Source organism: Labrus mixtus, chromosome 12 (genome assembly GCF_963584025.1).
Source record: "Labrus mixtus chromosome 12, fLabMix1.1, whole genome shotgun sequence".
Classification (NCBI taxonomy): domain Eukaryota; kingdom Metazoa; phylum Chordata; class Actinopteri; order Labriformes; family Labridae; genus Labrus; species Labrus mixtus.
Genome location: NC_083623.1, coordinates 18193656 through 18216824, shown reverse-complemented (window position 1 = coordinate 18216824; position 23169 = coordinate 18193656). Strand labels below are relative to the sequence as shown.

At 39.8% G+C, this 23169-nt stretch overlaps 1 protein-coding gene across 2 annotated transcripts in view; it reads left to right on the top strand.

The window, feature by feature from the left end:
* Nucleotides 1–23169, top strand: part of LOC132985196 (1-phosphatidylinositol 4,5-bisphosphate phosphodiesterase beta-1) — a 115670-nt gene that overhangs the window by 83994 nt on the left and 8507 nt on the right. The window contains exons 14-32 of one of the 2 annotated variants that reach the window (XM_061052441.1): nt 1664–1838; nt 4030–4116; nt 4562–4632; nt 4951–5047; nt 5236–5320; nt 5668–5792; nt 6034–6188; nt 6300–6464; nt 6733–6832; nt 7938–8042; nt 8164–8279; nt 10876–11014; nt 11375–11428; nt 12562–12781; nt 13791–13959; nt 15149–15225; nt 15333–15422; nt 15563–15620; nt 15858–15944. In XM_061052441.1, the coding sequence (XP_060908424.1) occupies nt 1664–1838; nt 4030–4116; nt 4562–4632; nt 4951–5047; nt 5236–5320; nt 5668–5792; nt 6034–6188; nt 6300–6464; nt 6733–6832; nt 7938–8042; nt 8164–8279; nt 10876–11014; nt 11375–11428; nt 12562–12781; nt 13791–13959; nt 15149–15225; nt 15333–15422; nt 15563–15620; nt 15858–15944 (2175 nt within the window). Of the gene's footprint in view, nt 1–1663; nt 1839–4029; nt 4117–4561; nt 4633–4950; nt 5048–5235; nt 5321–5667; nt 5793–6033; nt 6189–6299; nt 6465–6732; nt 6833–7937; nt 8043–8163; nt 8280–10875; nt 11015–11374; nt 11429–12561; nt 12782–13790; nt 13960–15148; nt 15226–15332; nt 15423–15562; nt 15621–15857; nt 15945–23169 lie in introns of those variants that run through there. The other variant, XR_009675027.1, reaches the window with a different exon arrangement.

Below are 23169 nucleotides of genomic sequence, written 5' to 3'. Positions count from 1 at the left end.
CAAGAAAACAAGCTTTGTTATCACAAGATAATACGATCAAGTCAATTCTCGTAATGGGAAAACCAGCATTATTATCTTGAGATAATCCATCAAATGTATTTGTAATCAACCACATTTGTTAATAAAGCACATTAAAATACAGCAAGAGCTGACCAAAGTGCTGACGTGGAACAAAATGAGTACACATATTGAGATAAACAAGATTAGATCTTGAGAAAAAAAACACCAGTAATGACTCGTTATCACAGGAATATTGAGTAGACATAATGTCTAGTTGCATACTTGAAAAAATTGTAAAAAATCCCACCTTAGATTATTGACCTTTAATGGCATCCTCAGAGAAAATGCATCAAAGTCTAAGTATCATTTTACCGTGTTGTTTGAGAAATTGGATCTACTTTCCAATCTTCCTGTATGGACCATGTTTACTTGGTGAATTGCAGTGAGGTACAAGTATCAGGGCGAGCTTGTGTAGTTACACTCCACCACTGGTCAGCTGTCAAGGCTGAGAAGTGATGAGATGTATATTTCATATAGGAGCTATACTCTTGTGTTTAAGCCATTTCTATTGCTGCTTGTTCTGTTAATCCTTCTTTTAAGTCCCTTTATAAAAATCGGGGGGGGGGGGGGGGGGGGGGGGGATTTGGTGAGAAAAGCTTAATTGAATCCTTCCTGTTAAATTGGAGCTTTATCAAACAGGTTTAGTGCGGTGCATTGCAGTGCAGTCAAGATTACCTTCCTCATCCATTGTTGAACTGGATTCTTTTTAGCCGAGAGAAACACGCCACACTAATCTTTATTTGATCATACCAACAACAACAACACCAACAACATAATAGAGAGGTGTAGATGGATGTGTCAGAGCTGGGAAACGGGGCTGTTTGTTGGAACATCTTGGCTCAAGTTTGGGCTGTGAATCACTGTTTTCTTTTACTCGACTTCAGCCAAGCTAAGTAAGAAAACCTTTTAAGTCCTGATCTGTTTACAGCTGATAAGTTGTAAACTCGGGGGTTGTGAATGTGAGTGTGTGTTTATTCAATATCACTTCTAACTTTCTTTTAATGCATTATTAATATCCCTAAACACTGGGATCCAAAAGCAGTGTACCCCATAAATAAATCAGAGATCTGCCATCTTCCAGCCAGCTCCTTTGAGAGGCTGGATGTTTGTGTTTAACACTCGCTCTCTCCCCGGGAAGCTGGCTTTTAATGTGAAAAGTGTAAACATCAACAGAGTATGTAATGCTCAGTGCCGATCCCTTTGGACACTAGCAGGCCTAACTCAGCAGAAATCTCCCATGGAGGATTGTGAGACAAAATGCCATGAATTTAAATTTCAAATCAGCCACTTCAGTTAACAACTTTATATTTTTCTTTCTGACATTGCTCTCATTTGTCTGCAAAGAGATGTAAAATATGGCTGTAATGGAGCAATCTTCAGCCCAACAGCAACACTTTGAAACAGAGCACCATTTTCCTGTTTGTCACAAATGAAATCCAACATTTCTTTGTCTTTCAACTGACACGCAATCACACTACTTTATTCTGCAGAATCCTGCCTTTGAAATAGACTCTGTGCCTGAGTCTTTCTTTGTTTACAAGACATGATTAGAACTTTGTATCCACTTCTCTGCACTCATTGCTTTCTTCCCCACCATGTTCAGCTGGAGTCAGGTGTTCCTCTGCCCAGCCCGATGGAGCTGATGGGGAAGATCTTGGTGAAGAACAAGAAGAAACACCACAAGGCAAACGGAAGCACCAAGAAAAAGCTGTCCGAGCAGGTTTCCAACACCTACAGCGACTCTTCCAGCGTGTGTGAGCCGTCCTCTCCTAGCGCAGGTACAGCTGTCCCTTTAAAACGCACAAACACATTTACACTCGCCGCAAACGGAGCCATAAAGTCACACTCGAACTGCTGAGTTATTATGTTTCACTGCAAAACAGCCTAGACGCCATGTCCATCTGTGATATGGACTGGCATCTCTAGGCTATCCAGAAGCTGAATCAGTGGAGCGAAACACTGCTATTGTTTATCATTCATCATTTTCACGGCCCTCTCCATCAGCTGAAGGTATTATTGGCAGTTACACTCTCTCTGTCAGGCAGACACACTGCCAGTCACTGGGGCATCCTAAACACAGGCCGGTAGTGGCCTCCAGTGTAGTGGTATGTGTGCATGCAGCTGTGTGTGACTTAATTCACAACTGTCTGGTGAATGTTTATACGTCTCGATTTATGGATTTTAATATTTTCACAGCTGCTCCTTCGTTTTGAGTTTTCCCTGACCAGTCATGTATGCATGGGAGTTGGCTGCTTCCACATCTGTTCTTTTGTGTTTCTGTGTTTGGATGTTTTAGTTTTGGTCTTTGTACATTATATATTAAAGTATCAAAAGTATTTATTCCCATACATAGTACATCAACGGGATGTAAATAGTGATACAACTTGCAATCGATCATCTTTAGTTTTCTTTGAGTCAGAGCTTCAATCTTATTATAACACACACTGCCCCCTGCTGTAAGAAAATAAGAAGCACAAGTCTTTGAGTTGAACAGTCAGGGAATCATTCAATTAATGCACTTTGGACAATCACACACATCATAGTAATTTGGATTTTAATTTAGAGCACAATGACTGTTATGTCCCTACAACATTTATCTGACCTCTTTAGACAGGTCATCTCACGATTGAGACCTGCAAACAGATTTATCACACAGCACTAAACCTGAAAATAACTTTTAGATTTGTTGAGAACTTTGTTAAGTTGGCTTCAGATAACATTGTGTCGCCCCCAGAAATAAAACATACAAATGAAATCAGAATAATTCAAATAATGTTACTCCTCTCATCACCGCATTTAATTGAAAAAGAGAGCTGGGCACCTCTTCATGTGAGGCATTTGGTTTTATTTATGTATTTCTAAAGCCTTCATTGAGAAAAACGCCTTCATTTATTAATTCTTTATTAAACTGGTGTCATAGTTAACACTCGACACATTCTAGTGGCTGGCTGATGCTCAAAATCTTGTCTGCTGCATTCACATGAAACACTTTGCAACAGACGTTTAAACTTCTCACACTTGTTCCTATGGGACAGTTTAAAAGTGAATAAGAAAAAACAACTCTGCTTTTACGCTTCAGGGTTTTCATTTGTTGATTGCAGTTCTATTTATTCTGTTTGTGAATATTTATTCTGTTTTTGTTGTACTCTTGACATCATTGAAAATGAGGGCACACCCTCATGATTCTTCAATATTTTTATGAAGGTTACATTTAATCATTTGTGTAGGACTTATTTCAGATTTTTTTTTTGCCTTTATTGATAGGATAGCTGTAGTAAAACAGGAAATATTGGTGGGGGGCATGCATCAGGATTGGTCGTCAAACCTGTAACCATGGCGACGAGGACTGTAGCCTCTGTTCATGGGACGTCGGCTCTACCAACTGAGCTAAACCAGTGGCTCAATATTTGGATGTCCATGAAACCGCAGTACAACAACAATATAAGAAACAAAGCAAACACTAAAAAATTATGTTTGGTATGACGTCATAATTAACATCATGAATAACATTTTTCCAAAACAACATAGACACTTTATTGTCATTGTATAAAAGAACGCAACGAAACGTGCAGAGTGTGAATAAAACATGATCGTGAACCCTAGTCTGCAGATCTGTCTGTCTGGCTGAAAGCTCAAAAAGCTGCAGTCATTGGAGGTGTTGGGGGAAGCTTCTACGCCTTTGCCTGAAAGCAAAAACTAAAGCTAGCCTTTATTCTCTTACATTCATGTCGTTTTAGAACAGAGACATTTTGATCCAGTATCTTGTAGCCGCTTGACCATAAAACACAACAATGTACTGAAGAACTGATCATTCACAACCTGCTACAATAAGGCTGATATGACTAACTGTACATCATAGTGACAGATTAAACACATCAAATGAACCTTATTGTGTTGTTAAGTAGCATGACCTTGTTATATTGAAATATGTCGGTTTGTTTGTAATGCATCTGTTTCATTCCCACACAGGTTCAACCAAAGAGGAGATGGCAGACCCCTCACAGCCGTCTGAGGGTGCCGAGCTCAGCCTGAGGCCGCAGGGCAGAAAGTCTATTGGTGAGTCATTCATAGTACATAACCTCCGATTCTGAGAGAAATCGTTAGCAGTGCTCTCGTCAGGCTGGCTGCAGACGCTGCAGGTCAGTTTGAACCATTACACAGCTGAAATGAATCTCCTTAGTCAGTGTGACCTCAGATTGAGTGTGAAATCTTCAGTAGATCTCTCATTATGTGAGCGCAGAAGTGCCGGCTCGAATTAAACTATATTAAAATGAATTTCCTCATTCCATGAGCTCTCTGGGTTGGGTCTTGTCAGTGTTAGCCTTATTTATGTCCCTGATTTGGTTATGGAAGCAACAGATCCTAGATAAATATGTATTAAAAGAAAACTATCCAACGTTGATTTTTGCATAGAGTCTGTGGTGTCTGGGATTAAATGAACACACATGCTTTCCTTTATTTACTTTGTTTATCGTCAAACATAATGTGACTCTTGTTTCAGGTGAGGTGGAAGCAGAAAGTGAGGATGAAGATGACGACGATGACGACTGTAAAAAGGGCTCAATGGATGAGGTGTGTATCAAGAAATTCAGATTCAGCACCCAGATAAAAATACCAGAAATAGTGGAGAGAGAGAAGAATAGAGGTCATTGTAGTGTTTACATGTCATGTGATAAGGCTGCCCTCTAGTGTCAAAGTAGGGTAGTGTATTTTAATTCTACTGATCTGTCTCCAAACATCTGATAAAAGAGCTTCTGAAGTTGTTTTTGAGCCTTTAAAGCAAATGAAACCTTCTCCACATGGTTTTTAAGTGGTATAACATAACTTCTGTTAAAATGTTCTTCTGCATTTTATTTTGATATTTGCTTGTCTGTGTTTTTTCATGTACAGGGTACAGCAGGCAGTGAGGCGTTTGCCACAGAGGAAATGTCCAACTTAGTCATTTACATCCAGCCTGTCAAATTCAACAGCTTCGAGGGATCCAAAAGTATGTAAACAATATGAGAGATGTGAGAAATGAGTTGTGCTTAGGGATAATATAATTCAAACATAAATTAAAGAAGAGTGTTTTTAACATGTTTAAACAGTTATGAGAAGTGACTGCTTTATCTCTGATGCTTTATATCATTGATGATTGGATCAACATGATCATCTTTTGATGGTCTTTGCCCACAGAGATCAATCGCAGCTACCAGATGTCGTCCTTTGTGGAGACTAAAGCGTTGGAGCAACTGACCAAATCTCCTGTAGAGTTTGTGGAGTATCCTTCTGACTTTGACTGAAGCGCGTTGTTTGCATTTCTAAATATAACTCACGACATTTGCCTCTAAGTTGCAAAGTTGTTGAACTTCTGTCTGAAATGCACATAGTATGGTGTTTTATATCTCATTGTGTCCTTCTATATAAATTCAGTTTTTCTCTTTAATCACCCGTTCCCTGAAAGTTATAATGAGAGAATCCTGATTTACGTTCAACTGAGTTCTAGTTGAATTCTGTAATATTGTTTTTAATTAAAGAACTAGTAGTTAGTTGTAGAAGTGCTATCTCTGTCAGTTGTACTTTGTAAATACAGGTCATGCAGCATTGTCCTTCACCAGCTCTTTTCAGATACAACAAATTGCAGCTGAGCAGGATCTACCCTAAAGGCACCCGAGTGGATTCATCTAACTACAACCCGCAGCTCTTCTGGAACGCCGGCTGTCAGCTGGTGGCGCTCAACTTCCAAACCATCGGTGAGGAATGAGAGAGCAATAAAACCTCTTGTACATTTTTGTATTTGTGGAAATCTGTTTCTTTCTTACATTTAGAACATTTATCAATCAATCGTCTATGATTTATCACCCACACAGGTTTTGAAACTTTTTAATTTAAATGTTCTGATTGCTGAATACCTGTAGAGTACAACATGCAGTTTAAAGTTCAGATTTATTTTGCTGGTGTTAACGTTTGCATTTTTTTATCCTTTCTACACAGATTTGTCCATGCAATTAAATCTGGGCATGTATGAGTACAACGGGAAATGTGGCTACAGACTCAAACCCGAGTTTATGAGGCGGCCTGACAAACACTTTGATCCTTTCACTGAGAGCACAGTGGATGGGATAGTAGCCAATACACTGTCTGTAAAGGTTTGTTGATGCCGACGTCGGTCTCCTGCTGTCCATGAAGAACTCTTTCTCTTTCTCTGTCTGGCTTTGTGCGTTTGATATTTGACTTACTTTTATTTCCCTTCCTTCCAGATCATCTCAGGCCAGTTCCTGTCTGATAAGAAAGTCGGCACGTACGTGGAGATCGACATGTTTGGCTTACCTGTGGACACCAAGAGGAAAGCGTTCAAGACCAAGACATCTCAAGGGAACGCCATCAACCCAGTCTGGGAAGAAGAGGCCATAGTCTTCAAGAAGGTCAGATCATAGTGCATGCAGACATAGTGATACTGTATCATTTCATTTGAACTCTTCAGTTAACATGGAGAGAGAGTGATGTTGAATTGAATTCTTCTGCCACCTGTAGACAGGTAGAAGGATTGTATCTACTGAGAGCTCATCGAAGATACATAAAGACAAACAACTATTGAAATTAGAAGAAATATGCGAACATATGGAGTATAGAATGTCATACTTTCGTACTTACTATCTGCATTAATATGTTTGTTTGATGTGTTTTTCACAGGTTGTTCTTCCCACCCTCGCATCTCTAAGGATAGCTGTGTTTGAAGAAGGAGGAAAGTTCATCGGCCATCGTATCATTCCTGTGTCAGCCATCCGTCCAGGTAAAAAAATTGTTTCAACACAGCCGTTTATTCTTTTTTTTCTTCCACATCAGTGTAAGCTCCTTTCACAATGTCAGGTTATCTCACATTTTGATTCCACTGTAGACTAAGTGTAAGTCTCACCCCTAGCTCATTTCTTCTTGTTCACGTTTTAGTAGAATTTCCTGACCAAAAAATCTCATCCTGCTTTATTTTAAATGTCCAATATGAAAATCCAAATCAACTCTGGCATGGATTTTTTTTTTTTTTTCATTATTATAAAAGACTGTAAGGGCAGCGTGCAGTTAATCCCTTTGTCTGACAGAGGGGATGCACTGCCCATCTCTGCTACTTACTTTTGTCTTGAATTGACAAGTCTTTTTAAAAATAACTACACTCCATAAGTTTCATTTACTTAAAAGAACACCACCACTTTCTTTGAATGCATGATTTTGAAATAATAAGGGAGAAAATCTGTTAGGAAGTGGTACTGCCTTCCTGGTCTGCGCAGAGTGCGACTCCCAAAGCATTCTGGGATAGATCGCAGTTCAGACCTGAAAGGCAGCGCCACTTTATAACAGTTTTTCTCCCTTATTATGTCAAAATTATGCATTTAAAGGAAATGGTGGAATACTGTCAAGTAGATAAACTTTATGGAAACAGTTTTTATTAGCAATACTCCTCAATTCAGTAAGTAGCTGTGTGTGTCCTCACCCTGACACCTAACCCGTAGCATGGCTGACCATCCATATAAAATAACTATATCGAAAGAATATGTGTGATGTCTTTAGCTTTCTGAGCTCATTGAAGTAATCAACATTAATTTCAGTCAGTTTTATAACCAGATAGAAACTCCTCACAGGACATTTCAGTTTGATGATTTTCTTATACAGATTGAGAAAAGCTTGTGTATGAGCATTAAAAGCATCAGAAATCATAAAAACATCAGGAAGTACTGTGTGCAGGAACATTTACAGAAAAATTACATCTAAAATGTGTTGCATGTGCTGTTTTTTTGTTTGTTTGTTTGTTTGTTTAATGTGGATAGTTTGCTGCACTTTTTTAATCTCAGTTGAATAGATGAGCACTACATTTCTTCTTACTTAATTTGACTTCATTCCTGCAGGCTATCACTACATCAGTATAAGGAATGAGAAGAACCAGTCCCTGACGTTGCCAGCTCTGTTTGTCTATGTAGAAGTGAAGGACTATGTGCCAGACACATTTGCAGGTGAGTCACGAGAAATTAGTCAAACCAAAAGTAAAATCTTACATCCACAAAACTCTGCAGTCTCATAGTCATGCACAGTTACAAAAAGGCTTTTCTTTCTTTTTCAATTCCTGTCCCTCAGACGTCATTGAAGCCTTGTCCAATCCAATCCGCTATGTCAATCTGATGGAGCAGAGAGCCAATCAGCTGGCTGCTCTCACTTTGGAGGAAGGAGGAGAAGAGGAGGGTGACAAAGAGGTGTGTGTGTGTGTGTGTGTGTGTGTGTGTGTGTGTGTGTGTGTGTGTGTGTGTGTGTGTGTGTGTGTGTGTGTGTGTGTGTGTGTGTGTGTGTGTGTGTTCTCATGCTCTTCTCTCCATTACATATAATAAGCAAGGCATCCCGTGTGTGTGTGTGTGTGCATGTTATTCTTTCTGTTTGTGTGTGGAAGGATTTCTGCTGTAGATTAGTTTCTCATTTGAATGAACAGTTCTTCAGCCAGCTTTGCCTGAGATAAAAATTCAAAACATACCGGAGGGAGAATATGAAGAAAAAAAAAAACTCTATTAAGATGCAGTTTAGTAAAAAAGTAAAGAGGTTTTTAACACCACCACAAGCTACTTAAAACCCCACAGCAGGATTCATTGGAATGAAAGAAATGATTAGGAAGCAGAGCGTGTTTCCAGCACACCCTCATAGATATCATCAGGCTTTTGTTTGGGCCATTTTATCTTGCTAGTCCCTCAATGATGAACAGTACTGCACCCACAGCTGTAGCAGTACTGATTCTGTATTTCATAGAGCCGATGTGTGCCTCCTGCAGGCTCTGATTATAGGGTTTCTCTGCTTGGAGGTCTATCAATGTGACTCTGTGGACTTTGATTGTGCTTTACTTTCAGGTGAAAGCTTGTAGGGAGATACTTTATTGGATTCTACATGTCAAACTCAACCCTTCAAATATCACACTTCATTTCTGAAAATCTGTTCACTCTATTTGTCTGACTGAAATGACACAATGGTCAACAACACTTATTTGTTTTCATCATCTCAGTGTGCCAGTCCTTTAAAAGTTGCATTAGTTCAACTAAAGCAGGGGATTTGATACAACGTTTACAAACTAAATGTACAAATATTCCATGACTCGCATCTTAGTAATAAAGCTCAATAGTGATGAGTTCCTATGAAAATCCTCAATACAATACTTCACATTAATCCTGAGGTCTGTCATTTTGGAGCTCCTGTGACAAACTTTCAGGTTGTGTCGATGTTGGCGCCACCTGCGGACAAAGCTTTACTTCTTATCTCTTCACTTTAAGAAATGTTTTTTTGAAGAAAAAAAATCCCATCCTGCTTTCTATTGACAGTCAGATTGTATTAATTAAGTAATTAAGTTATCAAGTCATTTGAGTGTCTGACAAACCTCATCGCACCTGTTACAGGCATAGAAAAAATACTACATAGAAATAATCAATCTTGTTGTGGATGGTCTGGTTTGCTTCAGGTCATTAAGAGACATCACTATTATTTTCAGTCTGCTTTATAACCAGCTCAAATGTCCTCATACAGTGTAGTTCAAACACTGAATTAGCATACTGTCGATCTTTAAGGTAGTTTGTGGCTCTTTTTTACCACGATTTGAAACCATTGTACGCAAATACTCACTGACTAACTATGAACATCAATGTGATTTAAAGGAAGTTAGCCAACTTTTCTGAAATCAATAAATCAAACTACAGATGGCAGTGACCTTTAACATATTACATGGTTTATTTTTCAACATAAATGAAATGCCAAGCAATCTGGAGAATTTGAACTCTTCTGGAGTTCTGGCTGCTTTAGAGAATGTGACCTTCTGCCTTTTTTCCAAGTGACTATCACAGGAAATAATGCACACTAATCACCAAACAGCATTACAACAATAACAGGAGAAGGGTGGGCTTTTCAGTATTAAGGGTAAAGTAGCTGCAATTTGTAATGATGTTTGTTTATTTATTCATACTTGATGAACATTAAAAGTAGCCAAAAATCAATGCTGGTGCAATGCCACAAGGCCCAGACAAAGGGTAGATATCAGAGGGAGATGTCTAAAGTTAAGATATATGTTATATGAGAGACCAGGTAGGACAGCAGGTTATCTGAGGATATGAGAAGAAGGGGGGCGGAGGGGCTCGGAGAGAAGGGGCTGGTCCTGAGGGGCGTCTTTTATCTGATTTGCTGGCCGATATGATTACCCTGGAGGATGGCGGGCGGAGGGCTGTTTTCCTGCTGTGACCATGGCAACAGTCAGAGCAAGTGGCTGAGCATCGAAAGGCTTGGACCAGTGTGAGGAGATGAATGCAGAGAGGGAGAGAGTGGGGAAAGAGATGAGAAAGTCTGGCTAGAGCAGAGATTATTTGAAAAATGTTGTTAAAACTTTGGAGATAAGAGCATATAGGCAGAGATTCGGCTGAGTCTAGGGGGAAATTAAGATCTGCAGAGGCTCGGCACGGGAAGAAATGTTGAGAATTGGTTACCAAAGCTATGTCTACAAACTAACCTGCAGGACACAGGTACAACAAGAGGCATCTAAAAACAAATACCACCACTCCACAAGGATTTTTACCTGCATAAAAATCCTTGTTATTTATTCATTTTTAGATAATTTTCTTGGCTTTTTGGACAGTTTGAGAGAGACAGGAATTGTAGGGAATTGTCCTCATAATGCTTAGGACAACAGAGGATAATTACTGTTCATTTAACATTCCCTCACTTTTATGGAGCATAATTATACGACAATCTAATATGTCTCTAATAGAGTAGCAGTATTTCAATATGTTTTTTTATGATGGATCATCAAATCTTTCATGTGATGCACAGGTGGAGGCAGGAGGTGAAGCCCCCTCAGAATCTAAGGTGGACCAGAGAGTGGTACTGCCTGCAGAAAACGGACTGAGCCACACACCCATCATCGCCCCGAAGCCCCCTTCACTGGGAGGCCACCAGCCCCAGTCTGCAGGTAGTGTATGAAGAACCGTTGTCACATTTAGAGAAGCTCAAATGTCATCAGAAGTTGAGTTTAAATGCACTAAAAGTTGAAGTAGCTAATGTATTTCACAATGTGTTAACAGGTCATATTCACCTCAGGTATTCATTTGCTTTAAATATGATGTTGTTAATTATAGAATTCTATTGAAATTGTTCTCAGATTTTGAATTTTTTTTATTTAGCAAGTACTCTTCTGCCAGTGTGCATGATCATTCACCCAGATTTGATTTAATGTCTGTCTTTTTGACAACAAAATATGATGAAAACGTTTAACATCTTTGTTACTGTATAACAGTTGATTTGTCACTTAACTTAACTTTTTTGTAACCAGGCTCGTTGAAACCATCAGTGAAGACTGAAGATATTATTCAGAGTGTACTCACTGGTAAGATTAAACGTCTCCTTAATTACTTACTCTTTTGTCTGTGGTTATTACAGAGACCCACACTGACTGATTCTGGAGATCATGCACATGAGTGTTATTATAATCCATTTGAGTCAAAGCAAGTACAAAACTGTGCTGGAATCAATTTTCAAACGTTGACTGAAAGTGGAAAGCAGGAATTTGAATGTATTCTATTAATGGAAGAATTATATCATGAAGATTTGTCATTAAAAAATATGCAGAGTGGGAAAGCCCTGCCACTGGTTAACCTTCCTGTAAGACGTTCAGAAAAAATGCTGTCTCACTTCTGGAAATGTTTTAAGACTCAAATGCAAATCCAACCTTGAGACATGAAATGATCCTTAAGCCAGACAAACCGTTACTTTTTCTCAGACTAGTACATCATGGTGGGTTACCCTAAATTACAGTAGAGTTAATATTTGTCATATGCAGGGTTTATAGTTATAGTCACCTCTGCTCTCACTTCCTTACAAATTTTCTTCAAAACATGAATGAATTGTAAAACAAATTCATCTGGAATAATAAAAAGGTTGGTGTGTTGGAAGCACACCTGGTTTGTAACAGGTTTTCCTCATAATGCATGGGCAACAGTTGTTTTATTCTGTACCTGGTATAGCTGATGTAGGATGTGGTTAACAAAGGTTTAGAGATAATTTCAGCTCTGTATACAGAGGGCAGTCTGCTGTCATCAATCCAGTGGGACAAGAGATCTGTCCATGGCAGGATTTAAATGAGAACACTCTACTGTATGTTACGTATGTAGAAGCTGATTCCCGTCATCATAAATGGTAAAGGTCAATCTCAGTGTTTGATCACTTCTACAGTTGTTAAATTATTCAAATTACATTTTGCAAAAAGTTTGAGGCATGGAGAATCTAACAAAGGTACATATTAGGAAAATCATATCTGGAAAAGACACGGCCTATATTAATTACTGTATGAAAACTATGCAGGGAAACATAATCCTGTGTCAGGAATATTTCATGAATAGATTTGATTATTGTCTTTGTATGTCAGGATATGTATCCCTTTTAAATTAGCGCAGTGAAACAAAGCCCTAGAAGTAATTGTTATAACTCAATAAGTTGCTGTTCATGTTCCCTTGTCTTTAGAATTAGAGGCTCAGACAGTGGAGGAGCTGAAACAACAGAAGGGCTTTGTCAGGGAGCAGAGGAAGCAGTACAAGGAGATGAAGGAGCTCGTTCGAAAACACCATCGCAAGACCAGCGAGCTGATCAAAGAGCACACGGCTCGAGTTTCTGAGCTACAGAGCCAGCATCAGCGCCGGCGCTCTGCCCTGCAGAAGAGCCACAAACGAGACGGTAAGAAAAGGTAGGTAGCCCTCCTCTTCTCTGATACTAATCGTGCTGCTTCGTGTTTTTTCCTTTTCAACTTTGTACCCTTCAGGCCTTTTCTCTTTGTAAAGTTTCTGTGCACATGTCCCTCAGAATCAAGGAGCTTTTTGAAAAGCCCACAGCAAAAAAAACATACATCTTTTCCTATAGAATTGAATGTGACCACAAGACATTTTACACATTGATGAAGGACAGGGCTCTCACTTTTTCTCAACCATAAATAAAGTTTGTTCCTCCTTTGTTATTGTGCTGTTTGTCTGCATACACTTTGCAGTATTGGTGTGTTTGTATTCCCAAGCTACTGTGCCTCTCTGGGGATGGTTGTAAGTCATTGTTGGAAATAAAGTACATTTCTATCTGAAGCTATACAGTATATGATGAGGCACATTCAAGAAAGGCAGGACAAACACTTACCGTACACCGTAATCACTAAAGTGGTGGAAGGAGGAACATCAATCTTATTCTACAAGAATAAAATAAATGCACACCTTTAAGAACACATAAAATGTTTGAAATGAGATTGCTTTAAAACAAACATCAGAGGTTTGCTTGACCCTGTGCAGAAAGAAAAAAAGGTTGAGCTATGTGTTAAATAAGAATGAGAGGATATGGCTTCCTCTGAGTCTCAGGGACTCGTTCAGGGCCCTCAGCAGTTCATCACACTGTGACGAATCAGCAGTGGGCACGCAGCAAAGATTACAAACCCCTCGGCTTGTGTTGGCCGCAGGTGGGCATTACCTAAGACAAATAACACATTTTAACCATGCTACAGAATACATGCTTTTCCTAATATTAAATGTAACACCTAAGTCAATGTTAATAACAGCAGCAAAAAGTTCCCCCTGATGACCAGCAGATCCCTTATACTGAATCCCTTGTCCAGTATTAGAATGAAAAAGGACCTCTGTGATTAAAAAACAGAAGGAGGTATCTAAAGTCGTGGACATTGTTTCTCTGTGTGTGTCTGTGTGTCTGTGTGCATAAAGTCGGTCGGAGCACTCTCTGTCGACCCTGGACCAGGAGCTGTGTGATCTGGAGCAGGAGTGTAGTCAGAGGCTCGCAGAGCTGAAGGAGCAGCAGCAACAACAACTCCTCACACTCCGCCAGGAGCAGTACTACAGCGAAAAGTACCAGAAACGAGAACACATCAAACAGGTACTCACAAACACACAGTCGGCACATGGATGTGTGAGGGCGGCGGGGTTAGCAAGTGCTTTAGATAATAGTAACTGGACTGCAACATATTTGTCTCATAGTACGCGTTTCTTTCACCTTACTGTCCTCATTTACTGGCTCTCCTATACTCCACACTATATCTGCAAAAGTGTCCCTCTACTACAGCCATTCCTAATCAAGCTTTTAGTTGGAAGTAGATGGTTTGTCTTTACTTTGAACATACATGCATTCATTACATACTGACAAGTCACAGTTTCAACATTTTCAACTCTGGAACTCTTAAATAGACTGCAGAGAAGACAAAGAAATTAAACAGGTTTCCAAAAGATGTGCAGGCACTCTTTGAATCCAATAATGATCCAGGGACTCTTAATGGGAAAGTCAGCAGCAAAATCATAAAGTCACAGCCAGATACACAAAGGGAGACAAAGTACAATTTACAAAACACTCAAATGGATTTGACTGTATGAGGATTTTAACCATTAAATATTTTTTCTTTAATGGTAAAAATTACAGCAACTGTTGATAATGTTTCTGTGTCTGAAGCCCCTTTGAAGTTAATCACAAAACAACAGTTGATTCCAACTTCATGTTTGTTTAATTTTTTTCCTGTCCTCCTTTTTTCCATTCATTTCCATTTTTTTGCATAAGATAAACCAGTACATGTTGCAGGTAGAAGTTAGATAAACAGACACACATGCACACTTTCCCTGACGTGTGTTTGACTGGATAAAGCGCTGACTCTCTCAAGCTGTCCCAAAGCACAGAAAGGCTAACACAGACTAATCATATCAAGCAGATGAATAAGGATATGCTTCTATGAGCTTCAGGTCAGCTCCCCTTTTGTACATTACAGCCATCTTTCTGCTGCATGAGCACATGTTCTGTTGTGCAAAGTGGAAAAATAAATAAGTTCCGCTCCAGTACGCCTGCACAGCGAGCTCAGCTGAGGTGTCAGACAGGTTTATTCAGGCAAACGACAGTGAGGATAATGAGGACTGAGAAGTTTGCCTGCTTTGGATGTTGTTTGATTATGATCACAATCTCAAAAAAAATGTAGCTGATATTCAAGTGAAATGTTAGCTTAAATAATCAAGAATTAAATTCAGACGTCGCCAGACTTCACCCTATTCAGTTCGAGCGTTGAATTATGACTCTCTCTCTCCAGCTGGTTGAGAAGCTAACCACCATAGCAGAGGAGTGCCAGAGTGCTCAGATGAAAAAGCTCAGAGACATCTGCGAGAAGTAAGACTGTTAAGTACAAAGGATGCACACGCATTCGCACAAACACAGAAGGGATCCAACATTTACAGCGTTTCTGTTTCGTCCCCCCCGTCTCCACCTCTCTGTAGGGAAAAGAAGGATCTTAAGAAGAAAATGGACAAGAAGAGGCAAGAGAAGATCAACGAGGCTAAATCAAAAGACAAGAACGTGACAGAAGAGTAAGTATCTGCACGTTAATATCGGTGAATGAAGTCTTTGTAGGTTGTTTTAGGTTTATTTGACCACTAGATGTCATCAAATGCTAAAGATTCAGCTCTGTTGGGTCTGGTCACTTGGCTAAATAAAATGCTCCCCACAGAGAGAAGCTGGAGATCAACAGGTCGTTCGTCAATGAGGTGGTGCAGTACATCAAACGGGTAAGAGGACATATGGCTGTGGTTTGATGGACACAGTTCTGTCCCTAATGAGCAAAAACATACAAACATAGTACCATCCTACTTTAAGTCATGTAAATCATATCAATACATATTTCAAATGTATACACACCCCTCTAATATGCCACTAACTTCAGTTATATTGTAAGGTTCAGTTATATTGCTGGCATTCGAATGGACTCACAGTGTCTGTGTGTGTGTTTGTGATTGTGTGTGTAGTTGGAAGACGCACAGAGTAAAAGACAGGAGAGACTACAGGAGAAGCACAAGGACACACGCCAGCAGATCTTGGATGAGAGGCCGAAGGTAAGACAGCTTCATGACAGACAGATCTGAATGAACTCTGATTCAAGAACTGTGATGTTTTTGATTTTAATGTGCACACTGATATTCACAAATCTTTTCAAAATCTCACTGTAGTGCATATTCCATGATACTGTTCTTTGGCATGGCGTGATCTACCATAGAAGAGACTTTTTTTTTTCTTCTGGTCCTTGAGGTACACCACTAGGGGGTGACCTGATCCAGGTTTAGCTGAATATGCAAATCTTCACAACATTTCTTTTCATCAATGCAAAATCTGATGAAAAGAAATGTTGTGTTTTATTCCACTTTAAATTCAATGCTGATATCGGGCTAAATCTTCCTGGATGTAATACGGATACCTGGCAGTCTTTATTGGTTTCATAAACAGTATTAGTATGCAAATGAGTTGTTTGCTTGGTGTACAGGTGCTTTGCTTGATTCCTTAGTAACCTCTCTGTGGCTTCATCAGTCTTTGACTGTTGTTATGATTGCACTTCCTCTGTCAGGATGTAGTACCACACGCCATTACACTATATTATGCTGCATTCACAGAACATAGGTTTGAAGTAAAAGGGATGCTTCAGAGTGTTTATGGGAATTTATGACTGACTTTCCTGCATGCATTACACAAATCCCAAGGTTGTCTCTGTGACTGTCATTGTAGGATGATTGTGCAGCTGGAGAGCATGGTAAGACCTGCATTGCATCCAAGTGGTCAGAATGAAAACATCATCAGTGTGGCAGTATTAATATGCTGTCTGCCAACAAATGAATATGCATCTCTGATATTGCTGGCACTTACTAATCATTACTACAGTGCAGAATACTGTATGAATGATTGAAATTATGTTCTCCAAGAACATGGAATACAGTGTGGCTGTCTTAGTGTGTGGCATGGCAGCATAACAACATAACAGGGGCAGCAGATTGGCTTGTGTATAGTGAGATCACACCACAGTTGGAGTGCTTGAATTTAATCCTGTGTGTCAGTGTGAGTGTGAAAGGCAAGAATTTCACCACATTGATCAATAAGATATATCAAAATAACCTACTAACATATGTAATATACATAATAATGTACTATTTAACAATGTGTACATTTTTAAAAGTCAGTGACACTTGATTTTGTACAAGGATGAAGGATGATAATAATAATAATCATTTATAGTAAGTCTTTAGCTGTCATTTTCTTGTTTCCCTTCTCGATCCCTCTCAAAATGGTTCTGACAAGATTTTAAATGTAATGCAGCACAAACCGCGCTCCCAGTTTAATTAAGATGACTTCTGCTTGCCGAGTAGATGCGCTGTTATTTCTCCCCTGTCCTGTTTTCACTCCTGTCGTCAAATGAAGAGCAAAGAGTACATTTACCGTGTCAGCTCTTGAAATAGTAATGTGTTTGTGTTTTTTATGAAACAGTGTTCTGTTGGAGACAGCTCCGTAACCACCCACTCTCAAAGTGACAGCTCCTTGTTCCTCTGAAACCATTCAGATTTGAGTGTGGGAGATGGAGTGTAGACATCCAGCCCAACTGCTCACACACAGTCTGTCTTTAACATTTTACCATAATACTGCATTGTGGGGGGGAGAGATTGGAGAGGATTGTATTTTCCTTTTTAAACATTGTGAACATTGTTTAGTCGTTTCCAGACTATGCTTGCCGGTAACACTGGAATAACAGCGATGTGTCACAACCACTTCTTCTCTTTTTTTGCGATGGTTTCTTTCCCACAAAATTGTAACTGATGGTCCATCATCAGACCCGCTGTCACAACTACTTCTGTAAATCTTCATCCACACCATGGGAATATGAATTTGCCTGAAGAAGGGTCTTACCATTCTCATGCAACAATAGTCATCTGCAGGCAAAATATGTGAGAGATGTCGGAGGAAACAGCTCTGGGGATTGGTAGCAAACAATGGCCAGGGTTTTGTTTGTTAGAAAATCCATAATGATGCCTACAACGCTGGATTAATAGCAGCAGAAATAAGCATGAATTCGTGTTTGAGACTCGATTTTAATGACTTTTTGGTGAAATTTGTGACAACAATGTTAAACAAAATAGCGCTTTTCAGGCTTTCATTTTATACCTTCAGGATAGACAGATTTCAGTTGTTTTCTTTTCGCGATATACTCATGCTATGACTTTTCCACATCTCACATATTTGGGTCTTTATTTAATTCTCTTTCTGAAAAAGCCAGAAATACTTTCAGAAGAAAGGATTACTATTTGCTTGAAAATACCTTCATTCTCGTAGAAGAACCGCTAATAACTAACAGCTAATCCCTGGAGAAAGCAACGGAGCCATGGCTGAGTGGTTGAAGTTTCCCAGAAGGTCAAACACAAGTAAAAGGAAGACAAACAATCTCATGAATGACTCATCAATTGTTTTGCTTCAACCGAGGTTATATTTGTTAAAGAGCAACATAAAGGGGAAAAAAAGCACTTATTACGCAAAATACTCTTTAAACACAGAAAGACAAACAGAGCTATAGTGTAACGTGCTGCCAGTTAAAGAGTGCCATCTCAAAAACAACTAATAAGTTTAGCTCTGTCGGACATGATTCGGAAATGTCCTCGAGAAAAACACTGAACCCCAAAATCCTCCCAAGGAGCAGGTCATTGGCCTTGCATGGCAGCTCTGATACCATCTGTGCATGTGAGTGTGATGAATATGAACCATTGTGAGGCACTTGGCTCTTGTAATTAATGCTCTCGCATTGATGAATGAGTTCCATTCAACATGTTTACAACTTCTCTTATATTCAAGGCAAAGAGAGACACTGTTAAATTAGTGTACAGGATATCCGTTAACCACTCGTTTAACCTTTGGATGGATGCAAACAACAGACAGACTCATAAACATAAACAGCATAAGGACTGAAGGGCAGGATGCGGTGAGCTCAAACTGAGGCTAATAGTTTAGTGTATAAATAACCAGGGCAGGGCTGTTATAAAAATGCTTTTGATGTGTGTCCCTAGGTTTGTGGCGCGTGTGTGTTCGTGTGTGTGTGTGTGTGAGTGTGAGTGTGAGTGTGAGTGTGAGTGTGAGTGTGTGTGTGTGTGTGTGTGTGTGTGTGTGTGTGTGTGTGTGTGTGTGTGTGTGTGTGTGTGTGTGTGTGTGTGTGTGTGTGTTAGTTTTTCATAAATCAGAGAGAGGAAGATACAACATACTTTCTCTCTCACACAGTTCTGACCCAGTTTCTCCTTTGGGCTCAGAGCAGCTACTAATGGACAGCTATAACTATCCCTGGTGTAGTAGACCCTGAGAGCTGAGCAGCCTTCTACAGCAGTGTGTGTGTGTGTGTGTGTGTGTGTGTGTGTGTGTGTGTGTAACCATGTATACCAACCTAAAAACTAGCTCATGTAGGCAATGCACTGCTGCTTAGTTACCAGATGTCCTTGCTTGTTCTGGTTGTTGTTTGTTTGTTTTTTAAGATTTATTTTTGGGCGTGTCGATAGAGTTTGAAATCAGGAAGAGAGAGTAGGGGAGTGACATGCAGGAAAGGTGCAGAGGGTTGAACCCGGACCACCAACTTTGAGGACTACAGCCTCTGTATATCGGCATGCAACCAAAACACTGGTTTGTCTTTGTATGTGTTCAGGGTTGCTACTCTATAAGCATCGTGTGCTGGCACAGCCCTTTCTAAAGGAACCTCACAGTGTGCCAACAACTGTCATAAAAAATAAAATCATTCTTTCAAAGAGCTCAAGGATTCCCCCTTCTGTCCAAGGAACTTGGGACAAAAATGCTATGCTCTTGGCCTCCATGTTGTCTTAAGTTGAACCAAATATGTTTGAAGGACAAAGAAAAAGATATTCCCCATCCTGATGAAACAACATCTGTATGTTTGCAGCCATGTCTGCATGCTTGAACATGTGGTTCACTTCAGTTGCAAGTTTGAAAATATGGCCACCAGCTTCGTACAAGCGCTAACAGAGGTATCATGTCCTGTTTGTTTTTGTTTAAGCTGAAGGGATGTCAAACGTTACTTTAAGCTCTGACTTCTGCATTATTAAGAACTTCGGTCAGTAAGACTGTAAAGTATTGCTTGGTCAACTTTGAGGTTGTAAATTGAAGGAAAAAAGCGAGAGAGACGTTGTCGTCACTCTCAGCATGCGCACTCAGGTGTCACCGTCCTGTAAATGATCCAATCAAACAGCTCCCAGGGAGTTAGCATCACCTGGCATGATAGACAAGACCCTGCTGATCCTGCTTCTTCTTATATCTCTTACCACTCGGACGACATGGTCAAGTGTTTTTTTTAATACATCCACCTTAAATCACCACATGTTGATTGTGATTATCTGTTTATCCATTGTGAACGTAAATCAATGCAGACTTTTGATCTTAAATTTTCAGAATTTTTGTCTGAGATAGACGCTAGTACGGTCTTTTTTCTTTTACCCAGGGTACAGGTAATACTGTCAAAAGTAGTCGTCCATCTCAGCCTCTTTAAAGCTCTTACAATCACACGAGACTAACCAGGCCATTTTGTACTTTTAGTGTATCAGTCATCCCCTCATCATACCTTTTTTTTGCTGTAATACAAAGATATAGTGATAACAGTATGCGTTGGTGTGTGTGCGTATGTGTGTTTAAATGTACGTCATTTGTTCTAAAAGATGCTGACTCTTTCTTATTTCAACGGAAAAGGGAATAAAATCTGATGGTGTCTCCCCACTGTGCAAGCCTTGGCCAGCACACAAAGCCGTACATGTAAGGACGCACACACCCATTCGTTCTGCAAGCAGGAGTCCTGTGCGGTCGTCATGGAAACTCGGGTCCCCCACTCTCCCCCCCTCCCCACCTCTCATATTCTCCTCTACCCTCCATGACTCTCCGCAATCTGTTAATTTGGAACCGACTCTTCATGACGCAATCTCAGGATGGTAACTGGAGGAGGAAGAAAGCAGGAGAAAGAGGAGGAGGAGGAGGAGGAGGAGGAGGAGGAGGAGGCAGGGATAAAGAGAGGGAGAGCAAACAGGTTAGAGGAGACAGGGAGGTCTGAGGGGAGGAACAGGGTGAGCATGCAGCAGCCCTCTCTGTCTCTCACTTTGTGTTATATGGTGTGGCCACTGTTCGCTCATGACACATGATGATGTGCATCATCCCAGCCTGACGGGTTTGTATCAATAATGCACTCGTGACCATAAACACGCACACACACAATGTCCACAGGGAACACTGAGTGCAGACCAGAGACAGTGAAATAAAATCCATTGTGAGTGTGTGAGTGCGTGTACATGTTGCACGCTTGGTTACTCTTCTGCTCTATTCTGCTGGCTGCTATTTTAGATCAGTGCACGAGGCTTCATTATGTATGCCCACATGTGCTAATGAAGCTCTCCAGGGTTGTGCACTGTCTAAGGAACATTCACCACTGAAATCCTGCTAGAGAGTATCCTCTTTACTGGTGGGTTCGGAGGTTTCGGGTGTCAGTGTGAGCCACTTTTTATACGAGGTGACTACAGCATTAAGCAAAGGCTAAGTGAGGAAGATGATGTAACAGGTTAAACGCTCTGTATGTTAGTAGTGCATGTGTTGGCTTTTCATTGGTAGTAGGAGTTTGTTGAAAACAGTTGAGTACATGAGAAAAGGCTACTTGTATTGGTATAAGAAAATTCCTCAAATACAGCAATAAATGAGGATCAAATATAGACCCCAGAAAATCAATGTATTTCAATAGAGAGGATTTTTTTGTTGTTGCTCAAAGATAGATGGAGCAGTTCAGATCTTTCCTCCCACCAAGGATGTATTATTGTTGCAAAAAAACAAAATACATTCCTAGCTTAGATTTAACCAAAGGACTGAAAGTTAAGCATTTTCATGGTTAAAAGTCAGAGTTTCTCCATCACTTCGGCGCTCAGGATGTCTGGAGGAGCTGCCTGCCGAGCTGCTGCACAAGCTAGCTCAGCTTTAGTCTTAGTGCTGTTCTTGTTATTATGCAAGTTTTCCTTCAGTGTTCATAATTCACAATGGTTTTTTTAATGGAGTCGAGACAAAATGTCCTCACATCCAAAATAAAAGGACCCAATTATTAAAACACTGAATAAGTAGTATCACATTGAAAATCAGCATCCCTTTCACACTCTTCAGATGATATACTCTGGACTGTATGTTTTTTAGACTTCTGCTTTGGTATCACATCTATATTATTTATCGGGAGATTTACAAACGTAAGTCAGAACTCACATCTGGGAGGAAAAAAGGTATCAGAACATTTCTCTTTAAATTTAGCATTTGTACCAAAAATGAAATGATTACTATTGTTTTTCACAATTGTTATTGGCATAAATGAATTTGTCTGTTGCAGATAATTATCTCACTAATATTCTTAACTCAACACGTTTGATTTTGTGCCGCCAAACTTTACAGTCCAAGAAATGAGCTGGAGCGCTCCACAGCAGTAGGATGATACAATAGCAGATACTGGAACTTCAGAAAAGCCAGGAATAATATCCCATATGTTTACTCTCTTTGCTTTGATAGTAGAGAAGACGTAACAGAAGTCACGCAGCAATATTTAAATATTAAAAACGAATCAAATGGCTCTTTGTTAATTGAGAAGGACCTCCTCTCCAAAATGGCAAAGTCATGGAGAAACAGCCGCCTACTCCACTTTACCCCTCAGGTCTTTTTTAGTATCTTGCTCCACACCTGTAATGTGTTTTTTCACTCTGCAGCTCTCATCATGTTTTCAGCACAAAGATCTGATAGACCGTCTGTACACTGCCTGCTCTGCTCCACAATGCAGACAAACAATGTAAGACAACCAGCTGGTTGAATGTCAAAAAGGATTTAGCTGCAATGGAGGGAGAAATATCCCACAGAAGTGAAAGAGTTGGATTCAAGCTATGTTCCTCTACTGGTTCATTTCATTTCATTTATTATACAGGAAAGTAACACTAAGTTACAGTTTAACGGGCCTGACTCAGTTTAAAAACTGGTTTCCAGCAGGTTCCTGTTCTGCGGAACATGAAACATAAACCACAGTCATGGTACATTTACAGGACATTAGCATGGGCTAGGCAGATACAGACAAATAAAAACAGTACAGATAGTGCAAACAATACTTGAACAATACATGAACAATTAATGAGTGCAAGTGTAAGTGTGGAGAAGGTGTAGTTTGTATGTATTTTTTAAATATGAGGTAGATGGTAAAGTTCTAATGTGATGGGGATAATGTGATTCTCATTCCAATGTTGGTGTATGTATGAA